Source organism: Solanum verrucosum, unplaced genomic scaffold (genome assembly GCF_900185275.1).
Source record: "Solanum verrucosum unplaced genomic scaffold, falcon-dt-bn FXZP01000028.1, whole genome shotgun sequence".
In the NCBI taxonomy this organism is placed as follows: Eukaryota; Viridiplantae; Streptophyta; class Magnoliopsida; order Solanales; family Solanaceae; genus Solanum; species Solanum verrucosum.
This window is the reverse complement of record NW_026020183.1, coordinates 1,331,399-1,353,560: the sequence shown is the minus strand read 5'-3', so window position 1 is coordinate 1,353,560 and position 22,162 is coordinate 1,331,399. Positions and strand designations below refer to the sequence as shown.

The window sequence follows — 22,162 nt, the reverse complement described above, 5'->3', positions numbered from 1 at the left end:
GGGTTAATTTACTGCCAGAAACTAGATTACAAGAGAGCTTTGGAACATGAAGAGTATCATGAAGTATAAGAGATGGTGATAGCTTAATAGTTCCTTTTCCAGTTGTGAGAAATATATGAGAAAAATATTATTGAATTGTGTATCTAAATTGTTACATTGAGACCCTATTTATAGACACTACATTGGAATCCTTTTCCAACTAGGATTCCTATTCTTATTCCGATTCCTATTCCTATTCTAAGTAGGAAATATTATTTCTATTCTAACACCAGCAATTGCAGAGAAGGAACCATCAACTATCTTGATTTTATTGTTCCCTGCACAAGGAGTGTAAGTAGAGAAAAAACGGGAATTTCCAGTCATGTGGTCACTAGCTCCTGAATCTATGATCCAAGAATCTATTTGATTGGAATTGGTACTAGGAAAAGCTGACGATACAGTACCTATTTGAGCAAAAGAACAGGAAGGATTAGAAGAGTTTGTGCATTTGCACGAAATTGTGGAGATTGAAGGAGTTTGTGCAGAATTTCCAATTGTTCCCTTGTAAATGGAGACGTTTCTGGAGAAGGTTGCTGCCCCTGATCAAAATAAGTTGTTTGGAGGGCCTGACCATTTTGAGATTGAAAACCACGATCATCAACTCCCTCTTTCTTCCAGTTTTGTGGTTTCCCATGAATCTTCCAACATGTTTCACGGGTGTGCCAATATTTTTTGCAATGATCACACCATGGCCTTTTGTTTTTGTCCTCTCCATTCTTCACTGTTACAAGAGCTGAAGAGTCTATAACAGGTTTTAGTTCAACATTTAAATCAGGTTTTAACATAACTTTCCTCCTAGTTTCCTCTCTCCTAACTTCAGAAAATGTTTCACGAAGTGAGGGCAAAGGATTTTTCCCTAGGATTCGCGACCTGACCTCGTCAAACTCTCGGTTTAATCCTGCTAAAAAAAGGTAAATCTCTCATTTTCTTCCTTTTTTTTTTTGCTTTCACACTATCCACAGAACACTCCCATTCATCATTGTAACACTGGTCTAACTCTTGCCACAAGGACACCATTTCATTATAATAAGTAGTGATTTCATTCTCACCTTGCTTAGCTTGCCATAGTTTAATTTTTAACTCAAAAATTTGAGAGGCATTTTCTACATCTGAATGTCTCCCTAACGGCTTCCCACACATCCTTAGCAGTGGGCAAAAAGAGATGAGATTTACCTATGACTAGTTCCATGAAATTTATTAACCAAGCAATCACGAGTGAATTCTCTGATCTCCAGGAGTTCATCTTTGGGTCTCCAACACCAGACTTTTTTGTCTCTCCGGTCAGATGTCCCAACTTTCCACGACCATCGATTGCAAGCTTTAATTCCAGATAGTTCTTCCCATTTAATCGATGAGAAGTTAACTGGAAGGTCATATGAGAAGCATTGCCTTCTTGTGTCATCAGATTTTCTGCATGAGCTTCCAGAGAAGAACTTTTGTCTTCTGTTGATGGTTTAGAAAGATGCTCTCCGTGAAAGGCTGTTTTGCCCATATGATATTTGGGGAAAAAGTCCCGCTTTGATACCATGGAAGTTTAGATACTGCAAAAGTATATTTTATTCATAGTGTTTGTACAATATTTATAAGAGAACAAGTAAAGACCAATTAAACTAATCAATCCCTAATTCTTAGCAAATTCTTGAATCAAGGGATTTCCTCTAAACTATTTTCCTAGAATAATATATTCTAATCCCATATTCACAGGAGTAGATTCTAATCAAATCTGCCAGCTTTATTTGTGGAGCAGATTATAATCAAATCTGCCAGCTCAATGGTGGAGCAGATTATGACTAAATCTGCCTACTCATTCAACAATAACTCAAGAAGGTATAATGAGGGTTAGTATTTCGAGTGGATCGTATACCTTTTTGAAGTGCAAGCGGTTGGCTAGGAGGAGGCAAGTCCGCAGTACGAGCAGGGTCTGGCGCATGACATGAATCATTTGGGACTAACGCTGGACGCGGACGACGATGATAAGTTAGGAGTGGTGGCACTACAACTGGAGATGTAGAAGTAACCGTAGATTCCTCAAAAGTTGGTATAGGTAAAACCTGAGGTATGGGTAAGACCATAGATACATCAAGATGATAAGAAGACGTATAGTAAGGTTGAGACTCAAAGAATGTAACATCAGCGAATATAAGGTAATGATGAAGATCATGTGAATAACAACGATACCCTTTTTGAACTCGAGAGTAACCAAGAAAGACACATTTGAGGGCATGAGGGGCTAATTTATCTTTCCCTGGGGCTAAGTTATGAACAAAGCATGTGCTCCCAAAGACACGAGGGGGATAGGATAGAGATGTGACTCAGGAAACAGTATGGAATGTGGAACCTGATTCTGAATAGAAGATGAGGGGATTCTATTTATTAAATAACAAGACGTAAGAACTGCATCTTCCCAAAAACGCAGCAGAACATGGGATTCAAGGAGAAGAGTATGAGCAGTCTCAATAAGATGCCTATTTTTCCTTTCTGCTACACCGTTCTATTGAGGGGTGTATAGACAAGTAGTCTGGTGAATAATGCCTTGGTGAGTCATAAACTCCTGAAATTGGGAGGATAAGTATTCTAAGGCATTATCACTACGAAAAGTACGAATAGAAATACCAAATTGATTTTGTATTTCAGCAAAGAAACTTTTGAATATAGAAAATAACTCAGAACGATCTTTCATTAAGAAAACCCAAGTACATCTTGAATAATCATCAATGAAACTAACAACATAACGAAATCCTAAGGTGGAATTGACTCTACTAGGACCCCAAATTTCAGAATGAACTAATGAAAAAATAGACTCTGAACGACCCTCAGTACTACGTGAAAATGTAGCACGAGTGTGTTTCCCAAGTTGACACGACTCACAATCTAATTTGGATAAACTAGACAAACTAGGCACCATCTTTTGCAGTTTGGATAGACTCGGATGTCCCAAACGTTTGTGAATTAGATCTGAGGAATCTGTAACAGAGCATGCTTTCAAGAAATTTGAAGAGGCAAGGTAGTAAAGGCCTTGTGATTCATGTCCTGTTCCAATCGTCTGCCACGTACTGCGGTCCTGCATGAGAAAAAAGTCATCAAAAAAAGTTATGCTACAATGTAGAGCCTTCGTCAAACGACTAACAGATGTTAGATTAAAAGGAGAACCAGAGACATAAAGAACAAAGTCTAGGGTGACAGAAGATAGGGGTTTGGCTTTTCCAACCCCTTTGGGTTTTGTTTGGATCATTGGCTAAAGTAATAGCTGGAAGAGATTGTGAATAAACAATATCGGACAAAAGTGATTTATTACTAGAGATATGATCAGAAGCCCCTGAGTCCATGACCCATGATCCAAGAGTACTAGACTGTGACACGCAAGCAAAATAATTACCCGCAACAAAAACATCAGGTTGTGCAACCGAAACTACTTGTGGAGACGTTTGTCATATTCTGTCTGAGCAATATGAGCATTATTGGATGGTTGATTAGGTTGAGCACCATATGCTACTGGTGGAGATGTGTGTTTACTTGCACGATTTTGAAGGAACTCATTATATTCCTTAAGAACAATAGGATCATAACTGGGTGGTGGACCATGTAAAATATAACATATATCACGAGTGTGTCCAGGTTTATGACAATGACTACACTTGGATCGAGGTTTCCCAAAACACCCTCCCCCTCGCTGATTCTCCATAGACTGGTATGTATGCTTTTTTGTGGTTTGAGATGCCAGAATAGAGGAGTCAACAATGGGTGATGAAACTTCTTTGTGACTGGGAGGTGCAGCAAGACGAAGCAGACGAGAGAATAATTCATCAATTGAGGGAACTGTAGGACTGGCTAGAATTTGGTCACGCACAGGGTTATGGTCAGTAGGAAGTCCAACAAGTGTAAGAACTAGAAACAATGTCTGCCTTTGCTCTTGTTGCTTTTCCACGTTTGTAGTGATAGGCATCAACGTTTCAAATTCCTCCATGACTGCCAGTACTTGTCCCAAGTAAGTAGACATCGGATTCTTGTTTCTTTAAGTTGGTCATCCGAGATATCACATCATAGAATCGAGATATGTCATTAGTGTATAAAGCACGTGCCTTTTCCCAAACTAAATAACATGTCTGGAATGGGCGAAACAAGGGCATCAACTTAGAATCAATAGAGCGCCAAAGGAGACTACATAATTGGGCATCCACTTTCTCCCATTGTGCTTTGGCTTTGCACCTTCGTCACTAGACTTTGCCTTTTCGCCAAAGTGATCTTGAACACCTTGACCCTTGCACCACAACTCAACTGAAGAAGCCCATGCTAAAGTTTGAACTTCCCATTAATGGTTCTGAAGTGATTGTAAGGCTTGAACTTCCAATCCCCGTATTTTTGGAGCCAAAAAACATCACACCCGAAAGACATTTTTCAAAATTTGACTTGAAAAGAGTAACAAGCTCACTGGAAACTGCCGGAATCTACCCATAGTGGCCTGAAAATTCTGATTTCGCTGGGAACTTGCCGGAAACTGCTTGAAAATCTCAGGAACCCTAATTCCGGTGATTGGATCTAGAGAAAACTGAATGGGTTCTGGTCGGAAATACTGGGCGACCCCAACAGAAGAAAATAGCTCGAAAAAAGATGACCGGAGCAGCACTCATGCGTGAACAGATCTCGCCGGAAAACTTCCACCTCCGAACAGCGCGTGGGGGGTTGTTTTCTGGTGGATCTGCTTGGGGTTCGGTCGCCTGAGCTTCCTGGGCCTCGTGATGGTGTTGTCTTTCGCACAACACCTTCAGAATGAAAGATGACACAAATCAGTCCCAATCATCGTCACCGGAATTTGACATGGTGACTTGAAGTTTCTTACCAATGCTCTGATACCATGTGAGAAACATATGGGAAAAATAATATTGAATTGTGTATCTAAATTGTTACATTGAGACTCTATTTATTTATAGACAATACATTGAAATCCTTTTCTAACTAGGATTCCTATTCCTATTCTTCTTCCTATTCTAAGTAGGAATATATATACATATTTCTATTCTAACATTATCTATATACATTATTATATAGATTCTGTAACATTCCAAAATGTGAATCTAATGTTGAATATGTGATTTATAAATTTGTGGCCAATATTGCAAACAGTAACAACTGATAGAGAGTGCAAGTAACACAAGTTAAGATTATGGAGATTATATCACGAGGATTCTAGATCTCTGGAATCAATCGACACTCAGTTAAGAACATAATATGATAGAAGTGAAGGATTCATCCAAATGATACCCAATTAGTTAAGATTGACTTGTTAATGGTCTCATTCTTCAAATATTGATCCTCAAACATTAGATTGATACAAATGGAGCGGCATGCTCAAGGAGAGAAATATAGGAGAAAAATATTATTGAATTGTGTATCTACATTATTACATTGAGACCCTATTTATAGACACTACATTGGAATCCTTTTCCAACTAGGATTCCTATTTTTATTCCTATTCCTATTTCTATTCCTATTCTAATTAGGATTGTATATACTTATTTCTATTCTAACACTCCCCTCAAGCTGGTCTATACAAATCATATGTATCTAGCTTGTTACAGATGTAATTAATACGAGGACCGGTGAGGGACTTGGTGAAGATCAAGCTAATCATTTGACTTCATGAATTTCGTAACAATATCTCCTGAGAGTATCTTTTCTCTGACAAAGTTTGTCAGTCAATCTTAATGTTCTTAGTCTTTTCATGAAATATTGGATTTGATGTGATATGAAGAGCCGCTAGATTATCACACACATGTTCCATCTGACCGATTTCACCAAATTTTAGCTCTCCCAGCAACTGTTTGATCCAAACTAGCTCATAAGTTGCTGCCGCCATTGCTTGATATTCTGATGCTGCACTAGATCGAGCAATCACACTCTGTTTCTTACTCTTCCACGACACCAAATTGCCTCCTACTAAAACACAATATCCGGATGTCGAACGTCTATCGGAGGGTGATCCTGCCCAATCAGCGTCTGTATATCCAGTGATATGCTCATGGCCTTGATCCTCAAAGAGTAGTCCTTTACCGGGAGCTGACTTTATATATCTCAGAATACGAACAACTGCTTCCCAATGACTATCACAAGGGGAAGTCATAAACTGACTTACAACACTCACAGGAAAAGAGATGCCAGGTCAAGTCACTGTGAGATAGTTTAACTTTCCAACCAGCCGTCTATACCTTTCAAGATTACTAAGTGGCTCCCCCTGTTCTGGAAGGAGTTTAACATTCGGAAGGTGTTTAACATTCGGATCCATAGGAGTGTCAATGGGTCTACATCCAACATTCCTGTCTCCTCAAGAATGTCTAAGGCATACTTGCGTTGAGAAATAACAATACCTGATCTAGACTGAGCAACCTCAATACCTATAAAATACTTCAGTCTGCCAAGGACTAGGTCTTGAGTCTGAAAATGATTGAAGAGATGTTGCTTCAAATTAGTGATATCATCTTGATCATTGCCAGTGATAACAATATCATCAACATAAACAACCAAATATATACATTGATTTGGTGCAGAATGTTGATAAAACACAGAGTGATCAGCTCCACTAAGAGTCATGCCGACCTCCTGAATTACTCTGCTAAACTTTCCAAACCAGGCTCGAGGAGACTGTTTTAGACCATAGAGTGACTTACGCAATCGACATACAAGGTTACTAGACTCCCCATGAGCAACAAAACCATGTGGTTGCTCCATATAGACTTCTTCCGCAAGATCACCATGTAGAAAAACATTTTTAATGTCCAACTGATGAAGAGGCCAATGACGAACTGCAGCCATGGACAGAAAAAGACGAATAGATGCTACTTTAGCTAAGGGAGCGAAAGTATCACTATAATCGAGTCCAAATATTTGAGTATACCCTTTGGCAACAAGACGAACCTTAAGCTGATCAACCTGACCGTTTGGATCAATTTTGACTGCATAAACCCAACGGCAACCAATAGTAGATTTACCTGTTGGATGGGAAACACATCCGTGCTACATTTTCCCGTAGTACTGAGGGTCGTTCAGAGTCTATTTTTTCATTAGTCCATTCTGATATTTGAGGTCCTAGTAGAGTCAGTTCAGCCTTAGGTTTTCATTATTTTGTTAGTTTCATTGATGATTATTCAAGATGCACTTGGGTTTTCTTAATGAAAGATCGTTCTGAGTTATTTTCTATATTCAAAAAATATCAATCCTGAACGACATTGTGAAATTAGAATATTCTCACAAAAAATAAAAATAATTAGATCTGATTGTTGGAAATAAAATAAAAATTTGGGGCCAAAATATGACTGCTGAAAATAGATCTGACTGCCGGAAAAAAAGAAGAAATCTGGTCGGAATCAGGAAAATAAATTATATGGTCAGCCTCGGAATCAAGAGGCAACCCCACTGGAAAAAAAAACTGCTGGAAAAAAAAATGGCCGGAATAATTGCTGATTTTTTTCTTTTTTTTTCTGGGACAGCAATTTAGGTCACCGGAAAATTGCACAGTGACGGCTGATTTAATTTTCTCACCATTGCTCTGATACCATGTGAGAAATATAGGAGAAAAATATTATTAAATTGTGTGATACATTATTACATTGAGACCCTATTTATAGACACTACATTGGAATCCTTTTCCAACTAGGATTCCTATTCCTATTCTAATTAGGATTGTATATACTTATTTCTATTCTAACGGAGGATTTGTTCAACTCTTCCTAACTAACTAGTTAACTCTAAAGGATATGGGTGAGCTTTTGGCAAACTCGATCTAGTATCTGAATGAAATGGAGTTCAATAGTGCGGAATGAATATAGAGGATTCATGTAATCTTTTCTACTTATTTTCATTGAGGTGTATTCGATTGGTTGATGATCGATTGTTAAATCTATTTGGTCACCGTGTAGACTATTGTAGTCTAAATCCCCCAGTTATTGAAAGGCAACAAGATGGTTTTGGCCAAGTTGGTGTGTCTGGATTCCTATGAACATTTTCCTGAACCATCATGTTCCTCTCTTGCCCAAGTAGTCTGACCTATAGCTTTTCTTATCTATTCATTTTCTTATTAAGTGGTGGAGACCCTACAATTTCTTGAAATTGGAAAGTAGCTATAGTTTCTTTTACGGCTAAGTGAGTTATCACTGTTCTAGTTGTTTCCAACAGTTCTTGCTTTTTAGTGATCAAACCAGTGTGGTTGTAAATATTCCAAATTTACTGTCTAGTGTAATTGTGTTTTGATACTGCAGTCCCTAATGCAAGGCTGAAATTTAAGAGAAACCACAAATTTGTGGAGAATTTGTTTGATGCATTTTGTGTTTTTGAACTACACACATTACTCTTCCTTCCTCAAGTATGAACTTAATATTGTGGAGTCCATTTCCTGTTTGAGTAGATTGGCTAACAAACTGATGACGACCACATGATATATGTGTTTCAGTCTGACAGGAGTTATTCACCGATATAACACCCACATCAAAGCAGAAGATAAGGTCTCTGCAGAAGTCGATGACACAGAGGTATATATCTAGTTAACTTCACTGTCCTCTTATCTCTTGACAGAGGTACTGTATAATGAATAAATATAACGAGTACACTAAATGTTTTTATGGTTCTTCGGGAACTAGAAAGCAACTCATGGGCTGTGAAGTCGAAAAGTTTAATCACCATGTCAAATTATTAATGTTTGGATAGTTTTTTGATTTCCCAAAAGCAAATCCATAGATGTTAAGTTAATACAAATCTTTGCAGGTGACTTGGTGGCTTGTAATGCATCTTTATCTATTGTGAGTAGATCCTAGGACACTAAATCTATATGTGAAGTTATATGTTCTCAGCTTTTGTCCTGCTCTAGTTAGAAGCTCCAATTTAGTATGTGATAATTAAGGATGGTCATTTTACATCATAAATGAATCTTATTCAATATATTGCTGTTTGTTTTTCTAGAATGCGTTGTTTTAAACATAAGTTGTACATCGTCAAAACCAGGAAAGTGGCGCGACAGTTGTTCAGTCACATACATCATGCAAATAATGAGTATTAGCTATAGTCATTCCATTGAGAGTTAATCCAATATGCCTGGAGTAACTATATACAATTTCAGTTGCTGAAATTATTCTATTGTTGTATGGGAACAGGAATCAAAATATGCAAGTTTCATGAGAATGGAAGAACTGCTACAGACGGTAGAAAAGTACTGACCTTTTGCTGCTCTTTTTTTTTTTTTGAGCTTCCCTTGGAAAGCATGGTATTGATCCACAATTTGACAGGCAACTCAAGGAGCCTGATGTTGATGATCTCAGCATTACTGATCTTGTCCATTTGGAAAACCAAGTCGAGACTGCTCTGACACAAACCAGATTTAGAAAGGTTTTGGACTTTCCACATTCCTCTGTACCTTTACTCATACACGGACTTGTTCCAGCTGCTCTATAGAAACAACTTACCTTTTTATGGCCTAGAACTTACATAAGTGGGATGCCTAAAGCTGAATTAGTCTTGTTGGTGGTGCTACATCAGTTGTATTTCTAAGACATTGCAACCGTACAAAGAGTTCCATAGTGGTGCGATCATTTTAATCCAATCCTACACCCATGCGTGCTAATTTTATCTTTTGCCTTCTTTTTAAATTATCTGCAATTCTTTTACTGTTCGACTGCTTTAGTTCCCTATTTCTTTTGGGAGTGATACGAAGTGAAGCTAACTAGTTTTGTTTTATGCAGACACACTTGTTGATTGAATCAATTAAGAATCTTCATGACAAGGTAGGTCTCCATTTTTCCTGAGCAGATTTGCTTAGTTTCCCAAAGAGCATGCAGGGCGCCTTCTATAGAACTGCTTCCTAACCGTGTCATTAGTTGATGTAAATATTGGCATAGCTGGCCTGGTTCTTCTTTCACGAGCGTGCATTGTTCTGATGTGAAGCGCTTATAAACTGATTGAGAGGATATGAGAACAATGAGAAGGTAAAGATAAGTTGGAAGATATGATGAGTTGAAGAGCCTTATCATTCTAGTTGTAGCAATAGCTAGACCTTAAAATTCATCAAGCGTCCCCCACTATACTTGGTATTATCTGTCTCCATCATTGAATCAATGGAAGTTATGGTGTCCTACTCCTTGTCACTTTTATCCTTTGATTCTCAACTCTCTGTTTTAAGTCTATCAATATAGGCCAGCTAATATTCTGTTTCATCAGCATAAAATGAAAACCTGAAACTTCATCTCCCCACGAGATGTTAGATCCCTTAGTACCTTGAATGCTATACTCATCCTTAGTTTCAACTTTCAAGTAAAGAGTATTGTTGCATGCCAATGTCATAATTAAACAGAGCCTGCTGCCTTGATGAAATCCACATGAGAGTTTTGGATTTTGCTAGGTCCAGAGATGACTCTTGCTGCTAGACTAAACAAATAGAATGATATTCTTGAGTCCAGACCACTGTAGAATTTGAGAGACAACAACATACCCAGTGAAATCTCACCAAGTGGGGTCTGGGGAGAGCAATTTTTGGAAGTTCTAATTTGCTGTATAGTGAGGTGCCATCTTGCTGTCAAAGAGAATTCTTTTTCCAACGGCAACAAAGGTTTTCGCTGTATGTGGGCTTTTTAGAGTGTGTTATTGTTGAGCACCCAAGGGTGTGGCCTAGTGGTCAATGAAGTGGTTAAGAACCATGAGGTCTCGGGTTCAAATTCCAGCGGAGACAAAAACACCACGGGATTTCTTCCCCTAGCCTTGGTGGATAGAATTACGTGGTGCCTATTACTGGTGGAAGGTGGCAATTATACCGTGGAATTAGGTGAGGGCACGCAAGCTGGCCCGGACACCACGGTTATAATAAAAAGTGTTTAATTGTTGAGCACAGTCATGATATTTTTCCAATCTACCTGTCTATTCAGCAAATAATAACAGTTCTTTTTATCACTATGTATGGGTGAGTTGCCATCTGGCCGTCAAAAACTGCTTCAGCAGAGTGTTTTAAAAACAATTTCCTGGTGTCAAGAAAGGGTATAAGATGCAGGGCATCAACTTTTCTGGAAGTTAGCTAAGCCAGATACTTAATCATTAGGACAAGGATCAAATATTTTCTATCATTTGATCGTCTACCAAACTCCTCACTCCTGGCTGAATGTTTTCCCTGACAATTGCATTTGCACCTCTTAACGCTGGACTTGTTATGGAATTGAGAAAATCATGGAGCTAGTTTGGCTCTTCAAGTTCACTAGCATACTGGCATCATGCTGTTTACAGTTATTTTTAGCTCTATAGATTTTTTTAAGGAATCCTATTATCAACTGAAGTTTATGCAATATTAGTGTGCCATATATCAGCATTTTCTGGACACAGGTTTATGGTGTTACATTGGGATTATGTTTAGCATGCTAGACTTGACTGGAAACTATTTATCTGCAGGAAAAGCAGCTGATAGAAGAAAACAAAGTTCTGGAGGATGAGGTAAGTGCTGCAATTCTGCTAAACAAATATTAGGGTGATTTGTGTGGATATTTGGTACATGTGTGTGAATGACTAGTATGTTTACAGATAGGTACCATAAAGAACAGAGAAGAAAATGAGATGGCAATGAATTTAAATAACATTGCACCAACCCATATGGATTGTGGACAACAGAGGGTGACCCTGAATTTTCTCTAGAGTCTAAACACACTGAAGGCATCACATATCAGATAGAGGCTCAAGATATAAATAACAGCCTTCCCAAAATATAGCAGAGCAGCCACTCCTCTTGCCGTGGGATATGTCCTGCCGAGGTTATATCTGCTACATCTAACTAGGGTGTGCTACTATGTAGTCTTCTCTTGTATGTTGTCTTGGTATGGTTGAAACACTGAAAAACTGTATAAGGATAAATAAAGAGATGCTGCTGCAGCGTCTCGATAACTTGTATGTAATGCAATGACTATGTAAATTAGAGGTTATATCAAAAGTAAGGGTGACAATTAGTCCATAAAATTATGACCCGTCTAATCCGTTTATGTTTGATAGTCCATATCAGTCTAATTCATTTCCGTCCATTAAAATTTTGGGACAAATGTGGCTATACCAAAGGACTACTGCATCAGCAAAATGACTTGAAGATACATATAACCTAAATTCTAAATATCTTTCCTCTTCATTTTTCTGCTCACCCCGATTTTGTACATTATATACAAGATACATATAACCTTATAGAGGTTTTTTAGAGCTATAGTTAGAAATAATGTTCTTAAATTTTAGGGTGAATATTTACGTTATTTTATCAATTAGATTGTAGTGTCTGTCACTTTTGATATAGGTTGTAGTCCTAATAACAATGATTATTTAATATTTACATATCACTAAAAATAACAACATACCAAGTAAAATTTTGTAAGTGCGATTTGAGGAGGGTAGAATGTATGCAAATCTTATCACTACCTCATGGAGATAGAGAGGTTTCCAAAAGACTATATTGAAGTGCAACAAATTCAAGTACAAAGGAGACAATGAAGAAAATATAACAAGTAATAAGGAGATAATGTAAAGTCTAACAGAAGAGAGCAAAACAACAATATAATGTGATAATCAAAACACAATACACATCATACTAGGATACATTATTGAAAACAAGAGCTACAATACACCAACTAGTTCTATGTCAACCACCAACCACCCTAAGCAAGCCAACTACAATACCTACTAACCTTCAACCCTAATACGAGTCCTCCACACCTTCCTATCTAAGGTCATGTCATCGGTAACCTGCAAGTGCATCATAGGTCTACCTCTGTCTCTCCATGAACCCTTGATAACCAACCTCTCGCACCTCCTACTGGTGCATCTACGCATCTCCTCTTCACATATCCAAATCATCTCAGTCTTGCTTCCCTCTACTTGTCCATCACATATGTCACTCCCACCTTCATTTAAATATCCTCATTTCTAATCTTATTGCTTCCAGTATGACCACACATCCACATCAACATCCTCATCTCTACAAGATACATCTTCCGGACATAGGAGCTTTTGACTGGCTAACACTCCATGCCATACAATGCCGGTCTAACCATCACTCTACAAAACTTACCTTTGAGTTTCAGTGGTCCTTTTTTATCACACAAGACTCCAAAGGCAAACCTCCACTTAATCCACGTCGCACCAATACGATGTGTGATATCATCATCGATATCCCCACTCTCCTGAATTATAGACCCAAGATACGTGTGTCAAGCCTCACTTCCACATCATTGGCATACCCCTAAATTGATCATAAATGAAATTTACACAAAAGTATTATTGTACAATATTTTGGTCTTGTTAACAGAATTTCAACTGTCATAATATTTTTACTGATCTCACTGCAAGACTATGCTTTAAAAGTTTGTGCCTACTTATTGGCCGTTGTTTCCATCTTAGATGTGGGTATTATAATTTAAATTTGGTTGTAAAAGATGCTTGTGATTTATTATAATTTAAATTTGGTTGTAAAAGATGGTTGTGATTTATTTACATTCTTCTTTTGCTGAAATTTGATATGCTTGAGGCTACATTAAGTTTTGGAAAAATTATCTAACTACACCTCTTTTTTTATCCTATTTTTTATTACCCCCTATCATTCTAAAATATTACAAAAATTCCTCTTTTCCATAATTTCTCTCACTTTTTCGGATACATCATTATATACTATCACCCAAAGATTTTTTTTCCTTTTCCACGCCTAAAATCACTCAATGATATCACCAATTATCTCCATCACTCTATTTTTGAATTTCAAATCTTTTCTCTGATTTACCAATTGCAAGTTATTGAAGCGGTGGTTCTTCATCTTCTTCTTCATCCATTTTTTTCTTTCCACTTCATCCGGTATCAATCTTTTTTATATTTCTTTAGTTTTTCATCTACAAATTTAGTCGAAGAAGGATGCATCTTCAACATTAAAATCGATTGTGGAAAAAATGCCCAAAAAAGAAGAAAAAGTCGAGTTGTTGGTGGCACCGGTAAGGGCTTAGGATCGAGATCCATGGGTGACGTCATTGTTGAAAGTGAAAAAAGGTTACGGGAGTTGATACAGAGCAAAAGACAAAGTGTAGAAGGATTTCTTCATCTTTTTTTGGCTTTCAATAGATTGTTGACTTTTTTCAGATTTTTTGTTGTTCATCTTTTTTCTGATACATTTGAGTTCAGTTTTCTTAATGATTCTATTTTTCTTTCTGTTTCTTAAATTAATGTATAATGCATTTGTTTCAACATTATGATACATTACAATTTTATCAAGAGTGGTTGGTGGCTCCGATAATGTTTTGGGTCGAGATCCATGGTGACTACAAGAGTTGATACAGAGAAAAGGAGAAAGTGTGGAAGAATTTCTTCATCATTTTTTATTTTTTATTGCTTTTAGCAAATCAAATTGTTGATTTTTTTTTGTTACTTTCAGCAGATCTTTTAATGTATCTCGTTGATTTTGATTTTTAAATTAATGTATATTTTGTTCGTCTCACCTTTATGATACATTACAATTTTATCATGTACAATATCATTTTCAAATCATCCGTACACACACACACACATATATATATATATTGTTACAATAGTGGCTTATACATATCTTTTTTTATTGGAAAAAGGGTCAAAGAAGCCCCTAAACTATACAAAAATGTCTAGATATACCCTCTGTTTGAAGTTTGGCTCATATGTGCCCTTGCCGTCCAACTTTTCGCCCATATATGCCCTTGTAGACGTTAGTTATTTTGCTGGAAATAACCAATTCATTTTCCCTTTCTTTAAATACCAAATGGAATCGCAACATCCCCTTTTAATTACCACGTGGAATTTATTTATATTTTAAAAATGAATACACATCTTTTAAATAGGATATCCGACCCGTAAATCATATCCGACCCAAGGTGGCCGGAGTTTCAATTCCTCCGACCAGATCTAAAATGAGATAACATTTGACATCTGAAATACAACTATTTTGGGGTCGTTTGCTAGCTGTCTTGCCAGACCAGTGAGGTGTGTGGGTTGGTGTTTTGTCGGCTACCTTGGGGGTGGTGTTTTGGAGCTTATGGTGGTCGGAGCTATTTGGTGATTGTTTGTCCGAGGTTATGTGAATCAGTGAGATCATTGGAGCTCTATTGTTTGCTCAGGGTTAGAGCTAGAAGCTCACCTTTAATGGTGTTTTTCTTTTAGGAGAAAACGATGAGTTTGGTTGGAGATGGCGTTTCTCCGACCAAATGGATTTTGGTCATATATGATTTATCAGCTTATGTGAAATATCCACCAAAGAAATTTGGGTCGGATAGGATTTACGGGTCAGATATTCTATTTAAAAGAGGTGTATTCATTTTTTAATATAAATAAATGACATGTGGTAATTAAAAGGGGATGTGGCAATTTCATTTGTTATTTAAAGAAACGAAAAATGAGTTGGTTATTTCCAGCAAAGCATCTAACGTCTACAAGGGCATTTATGGGTGAAAAGTTGGACGGCGAGGGCACAAATGAGCTAAACTTCAAACGGAGGGTATATCTAGATATTTTCGCATAGTTTAGGGGCATATTTGACCCTTTTCCCCTTTTTATTTAACGAAAGTGAAAAAAAAATTATTCTTTTAAAAAATCATGTAGGGATACATATAATCTTTTTCACACATGATATATTTTTTAACTTCTTCGATTATCATTATTTGAGTTTCTTATTCTTATTTTAATATTTTTCGTTCATTCTTTAGTGTAATAATATGAGAATTAGAAAAGAAGAAGAGTGAATGGAAAAGAGAAAATAATAAGAAAAAAATTAAAAAATTCCGAATATATTATAATTTATTTTTTGTATATGTAAAAAAAATAAAATTGGGGCATATATGATAAAAAAAATCAAGAAAGTTAGTGACAATAAATTTGACCATCAAAATAGTAAATTCAAATTAGTCATTGAATCAAAGAAGTAAAAAAAAAATATGCGTGAGAATTCGAAGGATCAAATATACTACATGAATGTTTTTTTAAAAAAAATTAAAAAATTAATTCAAATTAATTTTTTCACTTCCATTTGTGTAATAATAGGAGTATATATGAACTACTTTTATAACAAAGAATATATTAACTATATTCCTCCAAATGACAAAGTCGATGGATATATCAAACCATTTTCCCAAATTAAAATTCTAAATCATCTCTAATATACACACACACACTTAACGATGGTTTTAAACTTAATTATTCAATTATTAGTCACTAATAACATATCAATCATTAAGTTCATTTATTTTTTAGGTTTGAATCTTAATCATTCAAATCATAATCATTAAGTGTGTTTGTTATTTTAATGGTATAGTTACTTAATGAGTCTGAATAGATGTGAATGATTAATTAGTTTTACAATAAAGAAGACCTAATGCGTTTTCATTAAAATTAAAACGTCTGAATCTGATTAAACATTTGGATATTAAAATGTAGATTATAATTTAGATGTATGAATCTAAATACATATATGAATTACTAAGATGTTGTATTAAGATCTGAATACTATATAATTAAAGTTATTTGTTTTTCTAACACTTCTATATATAAAATTTGTCTTCATTTTGAAATTAAGAAATATAAAATTAAATAAAATACTAAATTAATTGAATACCCTGTAAATATCAACAAAAAAATATTTTTTTAAGGTGGTCAATGGTATTGATGAATAGTAGTAATGTTTGTGGATATCTAGTGGGGATGATTGTAGGGTGGTAACATATAGTTATTCTAATGGTGATGAGGATTAACAATAGAGATTTATGGCGGTAGTAGCTAATAGAGATAGTGAATAAAGACGGTGGTTGGTTATATATAAGTAGTGACGGAAGGTGATAATTTACAGTTATTGTGATGATGATTGTAAATAGTGGTTAGTGATAGAGACTGATCACAAGAATGATGATTTTGAATTTTGATGCTAATAATGGTAGATGATAATGATAAAGGATGACAATAACACGATTCAGTTACTATTAAATTATCTAAATATATAATTAATGTTAATTATTTGTTATCAAGGATTTTAAGGAATTATATTTAATTGAACATAAAATAAAATCACAATTTTTTTTTGGTTAATTTTAAAAGTTGTTAGCTTTACTTTGTTATCGCGGATCGCATCCTCTTCAAAACTTGTCCAATCATCGTGCGTCTATGACTGTGAAGTGTCAATAAAAGTCTAGTCTCAAGCTTAGTAATTAGCATAAATGCATAATCATCCCCATGAGTCACAACCACATCATCATATTTTCTTAGTTTTGTTTAATTTTTTTTTTATTTCTCATTCAGTGTTCGGAGTTCATGTTGAAGCTTCGACTAAATTCGGATCGCGCACTACAGGCATCATTTGGGGGTGGCGCTCCCAACAAAAAAAAATTCCATACCCAAGGCTCGACTCCAAAACCTTTGATTAAGAGTGAAACAGTCTCATCACTACACTACAACCCATAGTTTTTAGTTTAATCCTATATATATATTTTTTAACTAAATAAATGAAGCAAGAAGAATAGCAAATTATGTGTTGTAACCTCAAGGGTTTGAGTACGTCAATATTTCATTATCTATTCTGATCAAGTAATAATAGATGAGGTGCAATATACATGTAATAAAATAAAATCTTTAAATAGTAATAAATGGTATTTACCTTTTAATGAAGAAATATGGTGTTGATACTTGATAACAAGCTAAGGCTGATGGGCAGATCGAAAGAAGAAAAACAGAGATGGAAGAGCTTTAGTTTGTTTCGATTCGAAGGCGTCCGGGGCTGGAGGGAGCAGCTAATAAATAGAGACAAATATGCAAAACAAGGATTAGCCAAGTTGGCACTTCTCTTGGCTTGAAAACCTCCAACACAGCCAAGTGTGTGTGCCAACTATGCAAATCCTTACCTGTTTTAATTCTTGGCTTACAACCTTCCACATGTAAAGTCATTTTCTATCAGAAACTTTATTTTAATTTCAATTTTCTTGTTGTATTTTGTTAAATTTACTTTTCTACATTCTTTGACACCTTCGTGGGTCGTTTGGCAAAGGAAATGGAATAAGTAAGAATATCACATGTAATTATTTTATACCACTTTTTATATGCGATAACATTTCTATTAACTTAGTATATATATGAGATAAAATAATTCGACAATTAACTAGTATTTCAAATCAAATATGAAATAAATTTAATTTTTAAATTTTATCTCGAAATTATTATTTTTATCATAGTTACCAAATCATTTTAGTCAAGTTTCATTGGCACTATAAAGTAGTTGCTATCTTTATATTTTCTAGGAAACAACAATGTAGAAAGTAGATACTACTATTATTTGATTCCTTTTATGTGGTCAGCAAAGCTCTAACGAGAGTTCTTGCATACTCTTTCATCCCTATTCACTACTACTCTTTTGTTGATTTATTTGATGACCCCCATCCCCATGTTCATGCATCATCATAACCAACTTATAATGTTAACGATTTTTGGTCCACTTATTACCTATGTGGGATTATAATGGAAAAATTATTTAGGCACTATACATTTATAAACCTTAAATTTATCATTAAATTTTATTTAGACACTTAAATTATAATATGTTTTAATTGAACACCTGAATGCATAATTATAAAAAAAAATTGGCTCAAATTTTGAGAAAAAAAATTATGTATACATTCTCAAACATTTAATAGGTAGATAATGTCATTGAATTTAAACTTATAAAATAGTTTGGATTATATTTAAATGGGTGAAAATTGTTTACCCCCCCCCCCTCCCCCCCTCTCCCCGACTTATATTAACTTGAATTGATTGACCTAAGTGAGCTATAAGATTAGTCTTCTAGGATGATTTGCTTCTAAATACCCATTAATTAATGATTGTTAATTTCAGAAATGACAACTCCTTTCAATATGAATAACAATTCAACCAATTTAATAGACTATAACTAGCATATAACAAGTATGGAACACACAAATAACAAAGAAATATTCTTTTGGTATGTTGACAACATCAAAACAAAAAGAGAAGTTTTTTAGTAAATCATTATTTTCTCACGATTGGGTGGGTGTGAAGTGTACTAGTATGGTAGAAGGACCATTATCTTTTTGATATCGGGATCCTCGTACTATGAGGACAAATTGTTTGCTTCAACACAAAGAAAAATTGAAAAGCTCACTCAATTAGTCACTGAGATGGAACTCGATGAGTTGGAAAGACTATTAAAGGTTACTACTCGTTGTGATGAGAATCTAAGGAGTTGCACAATCAAAGTGACAACACTTTGTGTTATGAGTACAAGGTAACAATGTTAATTCTTCCACTTCCTTAAACTTGTAAATTCATTGTGTGGTAGTCAATTGAGTATAAGTGATATAGCTTGTTTTCATGTGAGATTAATGATTCCGTACCATATAGTGATAATGTATTTGTTAAGAGGTTCATACACTAGTTGATCTTATTGATGACCGAATTGTTTCTTCCCATAAGATCAATTTGTGTCCACCTAGTGTTGACACTTGTGTCTTGAATGATAATACATTTTCATGTGGTTCTTTGCCATGTTTTGATAATGTGCATGTTGAGAATGTGAATACACTAGTTAATCCTATTAATGACCACAATTCTTCTAGTAATATTAATTTGTGTCCACCAAGTGTTGATACATGTGCTTTGAATGAATCCTTAGACCTTAATACCATTTATTGTTTTTCTCATGAAAATCTTGAAGTGGGATGTGTGTTTAGGGATAACATCTTATTTGATGATGACATAACTATTGAGGGTGTGCATAGTGGAATGTCTTGTAATGATGGGGTAGCCGCTCTTAAAGGTTACAACTTATTTAGTAATCCATTATGGTTTGATGACACACTTTTCGATGGTGAAAATCTCTTCTTAGAAGATGATAGCATGTCCATTGGGAAGGATGGTGTTCTAAAGAAAGGTGGTGTATGTTCTCCAATGACCCCTTCATTCTTGTGTGGCCTCATTCTTAATCAAGCCCTTAATGCTCTTGGATCAAAGGGTGATTCTATATGTGGGCACGCCTTGGATGAAGTTCATTTACGTAGCACCTTTATTTATTACTTGTTTACATATGATGATCCTTTTGTCAAATGTAATTTTAAGGTTGTGCACCCCAAGAAAAATATGTCATTGCTTATTTTTGGAGTTTCCTTTATACTTGCATCCTTGTTTGACACACTTGTGCTTAAGTTGTGTGAACCCCAATTAGTGGGTGCTAAATTGCTTATTTATTTTTAGGAGAGTCCAAAAATAAGGACTCTTTGTCACCTTCATAGGATTGGACAAGCTAAATTTTCAAGTGCGATTCTCTAAAGCATGATTGATACTCTTGGAAACATGCTTAGCACCTTTCTTTACTACCTCTTTGTTTATGATGATACCTATGTTGGTATGAAAATTATTTACTATAGAGGTATAGGTATATGGGTCTTGCACTTCTTTTACCCGGATGCGTCTTTAAGGGTGATTGCACCACTTTTGGTGAGGTCTTATTGTGAAGCGATGAAATAATTGTGTCTTATGACTCCTAAAGTATATGTGATATCATCTCTTGGGATTCCTTGTCTCATGATGTTGCTAATTACCATTTCCTTTGTACCTTATATGATGAATAGATCTTTTTCAACATAACTGATTGTTGGTTATATTTCAAATGTAGGCCTATGATGAGTCGGGGATTTTAGATTCATTTGAGGTTTCTAGTTCACCAAATCATGTTTGCAATGCTTGTTTATGTTCATTTATGTTGTTAACTATTTGAATTTCAGTTATGAGAGCTCAAAGACAACATGAGGATAAATAATAACAAAAAAGAAGTGAAGTACTTGAAAAAGTAAAGAAACTGGAGAAGTTGAAGCTCTCTAAACACACTAGGCGACTCGCCAAATGGACCTCAACTCTACAAAAAGTTCAGACAGATGTGCTCAAAATTCCAAGTCAATTTGGCCAGTGAAAGAAGAAAATGACTCGTCGATCCATTCGGTGAGCTCAATTAGCTCGCCCAAAATTTCATAAAACTCTGCTCATAAACTCATGCCAACTTAGTGAGAGACGTGATCAAATGACGACTCGTTGATCAGGTCGGTGGACTCCATCGCGCTCTCCAAAACATGATCAAAACTTGAAGGCATGGAGTAAAGCTAAAAAATAATTGGGCAATGAAAAGGAGCATTCGAAGACTTGTCAAGTTGTTCAGCGAGCCCGATTAATTTCGCCGAAGTGGATTTTGAAGTGATTTTTTTGCCAATTTTTGAAAAAGTATAAATTAATATTCAGGAGAGAGAAACACATCTTTTATGTTATGATAATTCTGTACTTGGAAGCTTCTAAAGCTTTTGGATATTTTTCTAGCTAAGACTTGGGAATTTGGGGTATTGATTTGGGTTAATTCGAATTGAGGATTGAAATATTTCTAGCTTTGATGGAGAATAATTTCTTTGGTAAAACTCTTTTAATTTTTAGATGCTTGGATAAAACCCTATAGTCTTAGGGGGTGTGATATGTAATTGAATGCCTAATTAGTTTGTATATTTTTTTATTGCTTAATTAAATGTTGGTTTGAAATGGGTTCATCTATTTCTTCATGCTTTTATTTATGATTTGAGGTTGCAAACTCTTATCTAGCTTAAGTTCTCTAGAACTGCTTGTGAAAGATGCCTAGAATGGAAGAACTAGTTGATAATTGATTGATTAGCTTTATATATGAGCCTTGATTGATAAAGAGGGTTGAGTTAAGGCGTTGAACTAGTTTTGAATACATGTCGGGGTTTGATAAAGTTTGCATGAGATATGTTAGTTGATTGATAAATAACTATCGTGCATATTAATCTAGATTACTCATAATCAACTGTTTTGAGCAATACATTTACCCACAATACGAAATTGGTATTCAATTATGCACACTACTAAGATTTCCTTCTTACTTGTTGAATCTCTTTGTTCTACGCTTGTGTCAACAACTTGTTAAATAACTCCTTATTCATAATCTAAATTTCTCGAACTTACTTTCATGCCTAAATTGATTAAAAAAATATGCAAAATTTTAGTACTTGACTTCACTTCATGAGTTGAATTCTTGCTTAACATTCTTTGTGGGATTCAACCACAATTCCTC

The 22,162-nt window shown here is 35.4% G+C and overlaps 1 protein-coding gene across 1 annotated transcript in view; it reads left to right on the top strand.

The window, feature by feature from the left end:
* Nucleotides 1–12,009, top strand: part of LOC125829256 (agamous-like MADS-box protein AGL27) — a 31,839-nt gene extending 19,830 nt beyond the window's left edge. Inside the window, exons 2-7 of the mRNA XM_049508509.1 lie at nucleotides 8,480–8,558; nucleotides 9,177–9,232; nucleotides 9,309–9,408; nucleotides 9,762–9,803; nucleotides 11,452–11,493; nucleotides 11,581–12,009. Coding sequence (XP_049364466.1) covers nucleotides 8,480–8,558; nucleotides 9,177–9,232; nucleotides 9,309–9,408; nucleotides 9,762–9,803; nucleotides 11,452–11,493; nucleotides 11,581–11,691 — 430 coding nt within the window. The 3' untranslated portion in view covers nucleotides 11,692–12,009. The remainder of the gene's footprint in view (nucleotides 1–8,479; nucleotides 8,559–9,176; nucleotides 9,233–9,308; nucleotides 9,409–9,761; nucleotides 9,804–11,451; nucleotides 11,494–11,580) is intronic.
* Nucleotides 12,010–22,162: the final 10,153 nt, after the last annotated feature.